Consider the following 14,613-nt stretch of genomic DNA (forward strand, 5'->3'; position numbering starts at 1 on the left):
GCTATGTTCTGTCCCTTTCCATACTGCTAATGCAAGAGGACTTCTGCGGGGGCTATGTTCTATCTTTTTTCTTCACGCAAATGACAGAGATCTGGGCCTGTTCCCGGAAAAGCAGTATATCCTTCTCATCGGATTCATTAAAGGAAAAAGCTTCTTGCAGTTCGTGGTGAGTAATGCACTTTGTACATCGTGCTGTTCCGTACAATTGACCTTTTTTTAGCCCCCCAAAAAACCTAATACTTCCAGGTCAACTGTAATATGGATACCCTTGTAAAGCACACTTTCTCCTCTTTCCAGCCAAATCAATACTATCAAACCATTACCATGTCAATCAATGCTTGAATAGAAACGTTGTTCAACATCCCAGATTTTGATGCCAACACAGTCGCTACAGTCACACTAGTTTCCATTGCAGCCTCGTTTGAATTTGAGGTAACACAAATTTGTACAGAATGGGGTTAGTCAACAGTAGCTTACCTAGCTGTACCGACTAACTTGACTAGCTAGCAGGTTGTTCGTCTGTCACCACAAAATGAAACAAGGATAGCGAGTGAAAAGGATCTGGCTACACTCATACTGTCCCTGACCGTAAAGAAAAAAGCAAATTGAACAATAAACTTTGGTGTCTCAACACTGTAACGAATTCCGTTATTCCCCTATTGCCTAATAATTATATTAGGCAATAAATAAGAGTAGGAAAAATTATTGTGTCATGCAAAAATTATATAGATGTGTGTGTATGCTGGCAAAGATGTGTGTGTGTGTGTGTGTGTGTGTGTGTGTGTGTCTGCTGGCAAAGATGTGTGTGTGTATGCTGGTAAAGATGTGTGTGTGTGTGTGTGCTGTTGAGACAACCACATATAACAGTCAAATATACAGGATACAAACATTTCATTCCAGCAATATAGTGTTTTGCAAAACAAAAATTCATCCACAAATCAATGAATTAAAATCTTAGAACATCAATATTTTACAGACACATGAAGGTTCCCCATAAGCAATCGTTTCTGATGAAAAATAACATGCAATTTTGTTGTTGTTGATATAAGGTTTTAGAAATAAACTCTTTATAAGTTCTTAAACAACATTGTCATCTCACCTCTTAGCTTTGGTGTCATGTTCTCCAGAGAGACTCATTTTAGAGACAGGGACCCCCTCCTCTTTCTCCCCAGAGAGACTCATTTTAGAGACAGGGACCCCCTCCTCTTTCTCCCCAGAGAGACTCATTTTAGAGACAGGACCCCCCTCCTCTTTCTCCCCAGAGAGACTCATTTCAGAGCACTGACCCCTAAACAGAGATCCAACATGTTGGTTGTGGTTAACACAGTGACAAATAATTATTGAAGTTAAATTATTCTCTTTCATTCATTATCTCTCAGAAATAAAACATTTCCTAACAGACACATCCAAACAGTCAGGTGATTTAATGCATCACATGAACATGTAGTGGTGACTGGTATGTTTCACCTCTTCTCCATGTAGAGAAACTATTGATAATAATGTCTCACTTTCTCTGTTAATCATTTCACTCATTCTAGTGTGTTGCTTTGTTCAACAGCTATGCTATTATTATACTATTACTACATTTAATTCATAATAACAATGTTAAGAGAAGTATGTTCAGTGGTTTCATACCAAATGACACAATAAGCAGGAGCTCACTGTAATTATGAAAACAACATGTTCTGATATTCTGTCAGATGAGTTAGAACTATGACACATTAAAAATTTTACAAATTGTAAAATAACCAGATATACGAATCCTATAATACGATATACAAACAATATGTTTCTGATTTTTATCGTCAACACCCAGTCAGCGCCATTTTGTATGATTGAACTGTCACGTAGCTGTCGCAGGTGAAATGGACGGTTAGATCTGATTGTTTTAATTTCATTCACTAGTAAAATAACGACATACACTTAATGTCTCTACACACTTCACAATAATCCCTGGGAAGAGTCTTACCTTGTTTCCTGAATTCACAACCAGAACTCAAGTCATTGAGATATTTTCCGTTGCGCTGAGAGAGCACCTTCCTGATGACAAGTGTCTCTGTATCTATGTTCTATGTACAGTTGAACTTTGGATGCAATAATATCTGGTCAAAGTCTAGTGACACAACACCATAATATATCATAAACATAACAATAGTTTAACCTTTGGCCTGGAAAGGCCATGGCATATTATAACATGTAGAATCATTATGATGAATCCAGGTTCATACTATAACATGTAGAATCATTATGATGATCCAGGTTCATACTATAACATGTAGAATCATTATGATGATCCAGGTTCATACTATAACATATAGAATCATTATGATGATCCAGGTTCATATTATAACATGTAGAATCATTATGATGATCCAGGTTCATACTATAACATGTAGAATCATTATGATGATCCAGGTTCATACTATAACATGTAGAATCATTATGATGATCCAGGTTCATACTATAACATGTAGAATCATTATGATGATCCAGGTTCATACTATAACATGTAGAATCATTATGATGATCCAGGTTCATACTATAACATGTAGAATCATTATGATGATCCAGGTTCATACTATAACATGTAGAATCATTATGATGATCCAGGTTCATACTATAACATGTAGAATCATTATGATGATCCAGGTTCATACTATAAATGTAGAATCATTATGATGATCCAGGTTCATACTATAACATGTCGAATCATTATGATGGATCCAGTTTCAACATCTCTAATTTTTCTCTAATTTTGAAGTATACAGTTGGGTCCCAAATTATTGACAGCCTTGATAAAGAGTAGCAATAATGACTGTATAAAAGACATGATTCAAAGACTGAAATATATTGCATGCTCAAACAAAATGGGACAATTAAATGATTTTAAACTAATACAATTGCTCAGAGAAAGAGATTTTGTTTAAGAAAGTAATACTTATTTTCTCAAAAAGGTAGGGGTCAAAAATTACTCCCCTTCAACACCTCACCTTTTCCCCCCATTTATTTAACTAGGCAAGTCAGTTAACTGTTCTAGGAACAGGGTTAACTGGTCTAGGAACAGGGGGTTAACTGGTCTAGGAACAGTGGGTTAACTGGTCTAGGAACAGGGGGTTAACTGGTCTAGGAACAGTGGGTTAACTGGTCTAGGAACAGTGGGTTAACTGGTCTAGGAACAGTGGGTTAACTGGTCTAGGAACAGTGGGTTAACTGGTCTAGGAACAGTGGGTTAATTGGTCTAGGAACAGTGGGTTAACTGGTCTAGGAACAGTGGGTTAACTGGTCTAGGAACAGTGGGTTAACTGGTCTAGGAACAGGGGGTTAACTGGTCTAGGAACAGGGGGTTAACTGGTCTAGGAACAGTGGGTTAACTGGTCTAGGAACAGTGGGTTAACTGGTCTAGGAACAGTGGGTTAACTGGTCTAGGAACAGGGGGTTAACTGGTCTAGGAACAGGGGGTTAACTGGTCTAGGAACAGTGGGTTAACTGGTCTAGGAACAGGGGGTTAACTGGTCTAGGAACAGGGGGTTAACTGGTCTAACTGGTTAAATGCCTTGTTCAGGGACAGAACGACAGGTTCTTTCCTTGTCAGCTCAGGGATTCGATCTTGCAACCTTTCGGTTACTGGCCCAACGCTCTAACCACTAGGCTACCTGCCGCCCCTACACTCTAACAACTAGGCTACCTGCCGCCCCTACACTCTAACCACTAGGCTACCTGCCGCCCCTACACTCTAACAACTAGGCTACCTGCCGCCCCTACACTCTAACCACTAGGCTGCCTGCCGCCCCTACACTCTAACCACTAGGCTACCTGCCGCCCCTACACTCTAACCACTAGGCTACCTGCAGCCCCTACACTCTAACCACTAGGCTACCTGCCGCCCCTACACTCTAACCACTAGGCTACCTGCCTGCCCCTACACTCTAACCACTAGGCTACCTGCTGTCCCACCACTCTAACCACTAGACTACCTGCTGCCCCTACACTCTAACCACTAGGCTGCCTGCCGCCCCTACACTCTAACCACTAGGCTGCCTGCCGCCCCTACACTCTAACAACTAGGCTACCTGCCGCCCCTACACTCTAACCACTAGGCTACCTGCCGCCCCTACACTCTAACAACTAGGCTACCTGCCGCCCCTACACTCTAACCACTAGGCTGCCTGCCGCCCCTACACTCTAACCACTAGGCTGCCTGCCGCCCCTACACTCTAACCACTAGGCTACCTGCCGCCCCTACACTCTAACCACTAGGCTACCTGCCGCCCCTACACTCTAACCACTAGGCTACCTGCCTCCACCTTGCATGGATAACAGCACTAAGACTTTTTCTTAAATGTTTTATGAGTCGGAGAACACATTGGGGGGGATCTTAGACCATTCCTCCATACAGAATCCTCCCAGATGGCCAACTACAGGAAGGTAACATACAGATAAACACACAATAATGAAACAAAGCTCCCTAATTGACGGGAGGCTTGAATCTTAGTCATTTACACACCGGCCTTTTACTACTATCCCAACTTCAACGTTCTACCAACATCATTCATAAATAATCCCTGGTAGGATCCTTACTACTATCCCAACTTCAACATCCTACCAACATCATTCATTAATAATCCCTGGTAGGATCCTTACTACTAACCCAACTTCAACATCCTACCAACATCATACATTAATAATCACTGGTAAGATCCTTACTACTATCCCAACTTCAACATCCTACCAACATCATTCATTAATAATCACTGGTAGGATCCTTACTACTATCCCAACTTCAACATCCTACCAACATCATTCATTAATAATCACTGGTAGGATCCTTACTACTATCCCAACTTCAACATCCTACCAACATCATTCATTAATAATCACTGGTAGGATCCTTACTACTATCCCAACTTCAACATCCTACCAACATCATTCATTAATAATCACTGGTAGGATCCTTGCCTTGCAGCCTGAATTCAAAACCAGAACTTGTGAAATCAGTGAGATGTTCCTATGTGCTGAGAGAGGAACCTTGGGAAAGGTTTATTCACCTCACTAATGTCAAGTGCCTTTGTGTCATTTGGTTACTGATTGACTCAGGATACCATTACATCTGTTAAAGTCTAGTGTCATTGACCCAAGGTAAGCATCATCAGAAAACCAGTTTAACCTATTTATGAGAAAATCCATGGGTTTACAATATAATCGCTGTGTAGCTACCGCTTTCCTGCAGTCAGATGACCTAGTGGCCTCATGAGTGGAGGGCTAACATTTTTCATAATTAATAAACAGAATTTATTTTTTTTTATCAGAAAATACAATGTTTGGTTTTGTTATATTTCAGTCTTCTGTGATGTATATAAAGTATAGTATTGGGATGTAAATCAAATTGGAGTATATTTCAACTCTATATCTGACAAGGTAATCATTTTAAGCCCATAACCATGTGGGTCTTCTTCTGTTCAAGCCCATAACCATGTGGGACTTCTTCTGTTCAAGCCCATAACCATGTGGGTCTTCTTCTGTTCAAGCCCATAACCATGTGGGTCTTCTTCTGTTCAAGCCCATAACCATGTGGGTCTTCTTCTGTTCAAGCCCATAACCATGTGGGTCTTCTTCTGTTTAAACCCATAACCATGTGGGTCTTCTTCTGTTCAAGCCCATAACCATGTGGGTCTTCTTCTGTTCAAGCCCATAACCATGTGGGTCTTCTTCTGTTCAAGCCCATAACCATGTGGGTCTTCTTCTGTTCAAGCCCATAACCATGTGGGTCTTCTTCTGTTAAAGCCCATAACCATGTGGGTGTTCTTCTGTTCAAGCCCATAACCATGTGGGTCTTCTTCTGTTAAAGCCCATAACCATGTGGGTCTTCTTCTGTTCAAGTCCATAACCATGTGGGTCTTCTTCTGTTCAAGCCCATCACCATGTGTGTGAGGTGTATACTTTTGTTTCAAAGTAGATTTGTTTCAGATTACCCAGAAACACTCTGTGTGGCGCTGATTTAGCCCACTGCAGTACAAGGTTAATCATTAAAACAATACGGTATGAACAACTAGCAGTCGCCAGGACCAGAGACTCAAGTCTGAGGATCCATTCCAAATGGCACCTTATTCCCTTCATAGTGCACTACCTTTGACTAGGGCCCGTAGGGCTGTGTGGTGCATTAAGTGGAATAGGATGCCATCTGAGGAGGCAGACTAAATGTTATCAAGTCCTCTCTCTCTCTCTCTCTCTCTCTCTCTGCCTGTGATGTCACAATGATGCTGTCAAGCTTCATTCCAAAATACACCTGAACCCCACAGCACATCCTCTCATGACAGACTCAATAGACTCCTGAACACCACAGCACATCCTCTCATGACAGACTCAATAGACTCCTGAACACCACAGCACATCCTCTCATGACAGACTCAATAGACTCCTGAACCCCACAGCACATCCTCTCACGACATACTCAATAGACTCCTGAACACCACAGCACATCCTCTCACGACAGACTCAATAGACTCCTGAACACCACAGCACATCCTCTCACGACAGACTCAATAGACTCCTGAACACCACAGCACATCCTCTCACGACAGACTCAATAGACTCCTGAACCCCACAGCACAACCTCTCATGACAGACTCAATAGACTCCTGAACCCCACAGCACATCCTCTCACGACAGACTCAATAGACTCCTGAACACCACAGCACATCCTCTCACGACAGACTCAATAGACTCCTGAACACCACAGCACATCCTCTCACGACAGACTCAATAGACTCCTGAACACCACAGCACATCCTCTCACGACAGACTCAATAGACTCCTGAACACCACAGCACATCCTCTCATGACAGACTTAATAGACTCCTGAACAGCACAGCACAGCACATCCTCTCATGACAGACTCAATAGACTCCTGAACACCACAGCACATCCTCTCACGACAGACTCAATAGACTCCTGAACACCACAGCACATCCTCTCACGACAGACTCAATAGACTCCTGAACACCACAGCACATCCTCTCATGACAGACTTAATAGACTCATGAACACCACAGCACATCCTCTCATGACAGACTCAATAGACTCCTGAACCCCACAGCACATCCTCTCACAACAGACTCAATAGACTCCTGAACACCACAGCACATCCTCTCACGACAGACTCAATAGACTCCTGAACACCACAGCACATCCTCTCACGACAGACTCAATAGACTCCTGAACACCACAGCACATCCTCTCATGACAGACTTAATAGACTCCTGAACACCACAGCACATCCTCTCATGACAGACTCAATAGACTCCTGAACACCACAGCACATCCTCTCACGACAGACTCAATAGACTCCTGAACACCACAGCACATCCTCTCACGACAGACTCAATAGACTCCTGAACACCACAGCACATCCTCTCATGACAGACTTAATAGACTCATGAACACCACAGCACATCCTCTCATGACAGACTCAATAGACTCCTGAACCCCACAGCACATCCTCTCACAACAGACTCAATAGACTCCTGAACACCACAGCACATCCTCTCACGACAGACTCAATAGACTCCTGAACACCACAGCACATCCTCTCATGACAGACTTAATAGACTCATGAACACCACAGCACATCCTCTCATGACAGACTCAATAGACTCCTGAACACCACAGCACATCCTCTCATGACAGACGTAATAGACTCATGAACACCACAGCACATCCTCTCATGACAGACTCAATAGACTCCTGAACACAGGACAAACTAACAGAACTGTGTTTTAGTCACCCTCTAGTGGAAGGTGGTGATAATGTCTCTGCATTCTCCCTCTGGTGTGTGTGTGTGTGTGTGTGTGTGTGTGTGTGTGTGTGTGTGTGTGTGTGTGTGTGTGTGTGTGTGTGTGTGTGTGTGTGTGTGTGTGTGTGTAGGCCTGCCAGGCTGTTAGGTTAATGGACTATAGAAACCTACTGAGAACCTGCCATACAGAGGGAGCTACAAATGAATATGATTCAAATGTTTCAGTAACAAAAGAAGGAAAAAGCATTAAACCGTGTTAAACACACATCCATGTATGTTGTTCTCTCTCTGTTTACAGGACTAGAAATAGGGTTCAATCCGGCCAATACAGACAGAGAATTCATTATATATCCTTAAACTATATATCCTTAGTGTCCTGGCCTTAGTTATCTGTGTTTTCTATTATATATCCTCACAATATATATCCTTAGTGTCCTGGCCTTAGTTATCTGTGTTTTCTATTATATATCCTCACACTATATATTCTTAGTGCCCTGGCCTTAGTTATCTGTGTTTTCTATTATATATCCTCAAACTATATATCCTTAGTGTCACGCCCTGGCTTTAGTTATCTGTGTTTTCTATTATATATCCTCAAACTATATATCCTTAGTGCCCTGGCCTTAGTTATCTGTGTTTTCTATTATATATCCTCAAACTATATATCCTTAGTGTCCTGGCCTTAGTTATCTGTGTTTTCTATTATATATCCTCACACTATATATCCTTAGTGTCCTGGCCTTAGTTATCTGTGTTTTCTATTATATATCCTCAAACTATATATCCTTAGTGTCCTGGCCTTAGTTATCTGTGTTTTCTATTATATATCCTCAAACTATATATCCTTAGTGCCCTGGCCTTAGTTATCTGTGTTTTCTATTATATATCCTCAAACTATATATCCTTAGTGCCCTGGCCTTAGTTATCTGTGTTTTCTATTATATATCCTCAAACTATATATCCTTAGTGCCCTGGCCTTAGTTATCTGTGTTTTCTATTATATATCCTTAAACTATATATCCTTAGTGCCCTGGCCTTAGTTATCTGTGTTTTCTATTATATATCCTCACACTATATATCCTTAGTGCCCTGGCCTTAGTTATCTGTGTTTTCTATTATATATCCTCAAACTATATATCCTTAGTGCCCTGGCCTTAGTTATCTGTGTTTTCTATTATATATCCTCAAACTATATATCCTTAGTGCCCTGGCCTTAGTTATCTGTGTTTTCTATTATATATCCTCAAACTATATATCCTTAGTGCCCTGGCCTTAGTTATCTGTGTTTTCTATTATATATCCTCAAACTATATATCCTTAGTGTCCTGGCCTTAGTTATCTGTGTTTTCTATTATATATCCTCACACTATATATCCTTAGTGCCCTGGCCTTAGTTATCTGTGTTTTCTATTATATATCCTCACACTATATATCCTTAGTGTCCTGGCCTTAGTTATCTGTGTTTTCTATTATATATCCTCACACTATATATCCTTAGTGCCCTGGCCTTAGTTATCTGTGTTTTCTATTATATATCCTCAAACTATATATCCTTAGTGCCCTGGCCTTAGTTATCTGTGTTTTCTATTATATATCCTCAAACTATATATCCTTAGTGCCCTGGCCTTAGTTATCTGTGTTTTCTATTATATATCCTCAACTATATATCCTTAGTGTCCTGGCCTTAGTTATCTGTGTTTTCTATTATATATCCTCAAACTATATATCCTTAGTGCCCTGGCCTTAGTTATCTGTGTTTTCTATTATATATCCTCAAACTATATATCCTTAGTGCCCTGGCCTTAGTTATCTGTGTTTTCTATTATATATCCTCACACTATATATCCTTAGTGCCCTGGCCTTAGTTATCTGTGTTTTCTATTATATATCCTCAAACTATATATCCTTAGTGTCCTGGCCTTAGTTATCTGTGTTTTCTATTATATATCCTCAAACTATATATCCTTAGTGCCCTGGCCTTAGTTATCTGTGTTTTCTATTATATATCCTCAAACTATATATCCTTAGTGTCCTGGCCTTAGTTATCTGTGTTTTCTATTATATATCCTCAAACTATATATCCTTAGTGCCCTGGCCTTAGTTATCTGTGTTTTCTATTATATATCCTCACACTATATATCCTTAGTGTCCTGGCCTTAGTTATCTGTGTTTTCTATTATATATCCTCACACTATATATCCTTAGTGTCCTGGCCTTAGTTATCTGTGTTTTCTATTATATATCCTCAAACTATATATCCTTAGTGTCCTGGCCTTAGTTATCTGTGTTTTCTATTATATATCCTCAAACTATATATCCTTAGTGCCCTGGCCTTAGTTATCTGTGTTTTCTATTATATATCCTCAAACTATATATCCTTAGTGTCCTGGCCTTAGTTATCTGTGTTTTCTATTATATATCCTCAAACTATATATCCTTAGTGCCCTGGCCTTAGTTATCTGTGTTTTCTATTATATATCCTCACACTATATATCCTTAGTGTCCTGGCCTTAGTTATCTGTGTTTTCTATTATATATCCTCAAACTATATATCCTTAGTGTCCTGGCCTTAGTTATCTGTGTTTTCTATTATATATCCTCACACTATATATCCTTAGTGTCCTGGCCTTAGTTATCTGTGTTTTCTATTATATATCCTCAAACTATATATCCTTAGTGTCCTGGCCTTAGTTATCTGTGTTTTCTATTATATATCCTCAAACTATATATCCTTAGTGCCCTGGCCTTAGTTATCTGTGTTTTCTATTATATATCCTCACACTATATATCCTTAGTGTCCTGGCCTTAGTTATCTGTGTTTTCTATTATATATCCTCAAACTATATATCCTTAGTGTCCTGGCCTTAGTTATCTGTGTTTTCTATTATATATCCTCACACTATATATCCTTAGTGTCCTGGCCTTAGTTATCTGTGTTTTCTATTATATATCCTCAAACTATATATCCTTAGTGCCCTGGCCTTAGTTATCTGTGTTTTCTATTATATATCCTCACACTATATATCCTTAGTGTCCTGGCCTTAGTTATCTGTGTTTTCTATTATATATCCTCACACTATATATCCTTAGTGTCCTGGCCTTAGTTATCTGTGTTTTCTATTATATATCCTCACACTATATATCCTTAGTGTCCTGGCCTTAGTTATCTGTGTTTTCTATTATATATCCTCAAACTATATATCCTTAGTGTCCTGGCCTTAGTTATCTGTGTTTTCTATTATATATCCTCAAACTATATATCCTTAGTGTCCTGGCCTTAGTTATCTGTGTTTTCTATTATATATCCTCAAACTATATATCCTTAGTGTCCTGGCCTTAGTTATCTGTGTTTTCTTTATTATTTTGGTTAGGCCAGGGTGTGACATGGGGGATTTATGTGTTTTGTCTTATCTAGGGGTTTTGTAGATTTATGGGGTTGTGTTTAGTAGAGTATTCTAGGTAAGTCTATGGTTGCCTGGAGTGGTTCTCAATCAGAGGCAGGTGTTTATCGTTGTCTCTGATTGGGAACCATATTTAGGCAGCCATTTTCTTTAGGTATCTTGTGGGTGATTGTTTCCTATCTCTGTGTTCTCTGCACCAGTTAGGACTGTTTCGGTTTTGTCACGGTTTCTTATGTTGTATTTGTATCGTGTTTTCGTCTTTATTTAAGATGCTTAACAATAACCACGCTGCATTTTGGTCCTCCTCTCCTTCCCTTGAAGAAAACCGTTACACTTAGACTCAAATATATCCTTAGACTCAGATCCATCCACATGCTGGCTAAACCTAACCCCATCTTTAAACCAACCTAACCCCATCTCTAACCCAACCTAACCCCATCTCTAACCCAACCTAACCCCATCTCTAACCCAACCTAACCCCATCTCTAACCCAACCTAACCCCATCTTTAACCCAACCTAACCCCATCTCTAACCCAACCTAACCCCATCTCTAACCCAACCTAACCCCATCTCTAACCCAACCTAACCCCATCTCTAACCCAACCTAACCCCATCTCTAACCCCATCTTTAACCCAACCTAACCCCATCTTTAACCCAACCTAACCCCATCTCTAACCCAACCTAACCCCATCTCTAACCCAACCTAACCCCATCTCTAACCCAACCTAACCCCATCTCTAACCCAACCTAACCCCATCTCTAACCCAACCTAACCCCATCTCTAACCCAACCTAACCCCATCTCTAACACCACCTAACCCCCATCTCTAACCCAACCTAACCCCCATCTCTAACCCAACCTAACCCCATCTCTAACCCCATCTCTAACCCAACCTAACCCCATCTCTAACCCCATCTCTAACCCAACCTAACCCCATCTCTAACCCAACCTAACCCCATCTCTAACCCCATCTCTAACCCAACCTAACCCCATATCTAACCCAACCTAACCCCATCTCTAACCCAACCTAACCCCATATCTAACCTAACCCCATATCTAACCCAACCTAACCCCATCTTTAACCCAACCTAACCCCATCTCTAACCCAACCTAACCCCATCTTTAACCCAACCTAACCCCATCTCTAACCCAACCTAACCCCATCTCTAACCCAACTTAACCCCATCTTTAACCCAACCTAACCCCATCTTTAACCCAACCTAAACCCAACCTAACCCCATCTTTAACCCAACCTAACCCCATCTTTAACCCAACCTAACCCCATCTCTAACCCAACCTAACCCCATCTCTAACCCAACCTAACCCCATCTTTAACCCAACCTAACCCCATCTCTAACCCAACCTAACCCCATCTTTAACCCAACCTAACCCCATCTCTAACCCAACCTAACCCAATCTTTAACCCAACCTAACCCCATCTTTAACCCAACCTAAACCCAACCTAACCCCATCTTTAACCCAACCTAACCCCATCTTTAACCCAACCTAAACCCAACCTAACCCCATCTTTAACCCAACCTAACCCCATCTTTAACCCAACCTAACTCCAGCTACAAGCAGCAGCACTGTGGCAAGGACTTATGCCAAGTTGTTTGGATGAATAGTTATCTGCATATTCTTTTTGACACACAAATACACTCCAATCTACTACAACGCTCATATTCAATGTGATAAAAACAGCTTGTTCCTTGCTTTTTATTTCTTGAAACCACTTTTCAGACCTTGTTTTTCCTTTACCACATTTAGATGTACCCCTTGACTTCTGTTGAAACATTTAGTGTTTGTGTGTTTATCTTCTTGACAAGTTTCCTGCAGAAATGTATCCAGGTGAGTATCTGAAGTTACATTTTAACAGGAATGTTTACAGGTTTGGTGCCAGGAACAAATAAATAAAATCAGATTTTACTGGTCACCTACACATGGTTAGCAGATGAGCAAGAGGACAAGTACATTAGAGTGTCTAGTTCCTCTGTCCAGTGTCTGTGTTCTTTTACCCATCTTAATCTTTTTTTATTGGCCAGTCTGAGATATTGCTTTTTCTTTGCAACTCTGCCTCGAAGGCCACCATCCCAGAGTCGCCTCTTCACTGTTGACGTTGAGACTGGTGTTTTGCGGGTATTATTTAATGAAGCTGCCAGTTGTGGACTTGTGAGGGTGTTTCTCAAACAAGACACACTAATGTACTTGTACTCTTGCTCAATTGTGCACCGGGGCCTCCCACTCCTCTTTCTATTCTGGTTAGAGCCAATTTGCGCTGTTCTGTGAAGGGAGTAGTACATAGCATTGTACGAGATCTTCAGTTTCTTGGCAGTTTCTCGCATAGAATAGCCTTCATTTCTCTGAACAAGAATAGGCTGACGAGTTTTAGAATAAAGATCTTTGTTTCTGGCCATTTTGAGCCTCTAATCGAACCCACAAATGATGATGCTCCAGATACTCATCTAGTCTAAAGAAGGCCATTTTATTGCATCTTTAATCAGGACAATAGTTTTTAGATGTGCTAACATAATTGCAAAAGGGTTTTATAAGGAACAATTAGCCTTTTAAAATTATAAACTTGGATTAGTTAACACAGCATGCCATTGGAACACAGGAGTGATGGTTGCTGATAATGGGACTCTGTACTCCTATGTAGATTTTCCATTAAAAAAACCTGCCGTTTCCAGCTACAATAATCATTTACAACATTAACAATGTCGACACAGTATTTCTGATCAATTTGATGTTCATTTTAATGGTCAAAAAATTGCTTTTCTTTCAAAAACATTTCTAAGTGACCCCAAACTCTTGAACGGAAGTGTATATCAGAACAAATAGCAGCAGGAATGTATACAGCTAGAGACACAATACTGTTAAAATATATATCAGTATATTATGGAATGCAGTTATTGCAGCTACAGTGCCTTGCGAAAGTATTCGGCCCCCTTGAACTTTGCAACCTTTTGCCACATTTCAGGCTTCAAACATAAAGATATAAAACTGTATTTTTTTGTGAAGGATCAACAACAAGTGGGACACAATCATGAAGTGGAACGACATTTATTGGATATTTCAAACTTTTTTAACAAATCAAAAACTGAAAAATTGGGCGTGCAAAATTATTCAGCCCCCTTAAGTTAATACTTTGTAGCGCCACCTTTTGCTGCGATTACAGCTGTAAGTCGCTTGGGGTATGTCTCTATCAGTTTGGCACATCGAGAGACTGAATTTTTTTCCCATTCCTCCTTGCAAAACAGCTCGAGCTCAGTGAGGTTGGATGGAGAGCATTTGTGAACAGCAGTTTTCAGTTCTTTCCACAGATTCTCGATTGGATTCAGGTCTGGACTTTGACTTGGCCATTCTAACACCTGGATATGTTTATTTTTGAACCATTCCATTGTAGATTTTGCTTTATGTTTTG

General features: G+C 40.4%; 1 protein-coding gene across 1 annotated transcript in view; it reads right to left on the reverse strand.

The window, feature by feature from the left end:
- LOC109876334 (NACHT, LRR and PYD domains-containing protein 12-like) overlaps positions 1-1,224 on the reverse strand; it is a 111,888-nt gene extending 110,664 nt beyond the window's left edge. Inside the window, exon 1 of the mRNA XM_031820556.1 lies at positions 1,100-1,224. Coding sequence (XP_031676416.1) covers positions 1,100-1,182 — 83 coding nt within the window. The 5' untranslated portion in view covers positions 1,183-1,224. The remainder of the gene's footprint in view (positions 1-1,099) is intronic.
- Between the last annotated feature and the right edge of the window lie 13,389 nt (positions 1,225-14,613).

The sequence above is a fragment of the Oncorhynchus kisutch genome, unplaced genomic scaffold (assembly GCF_002021735.2).
Source record: "Oncorhynchus kisutch isolate 150728-3 unplaced genomic scaffold, Okis_V2 scaffold3489, whole genome shotgun sequence".
Lineage (NCBI taxonomy): Eukaryota > Metazoa > Chordata > Actinopteri > Salmoniformes > Salmonidae > Oncorhynchus > Oncorhynchus kisutch.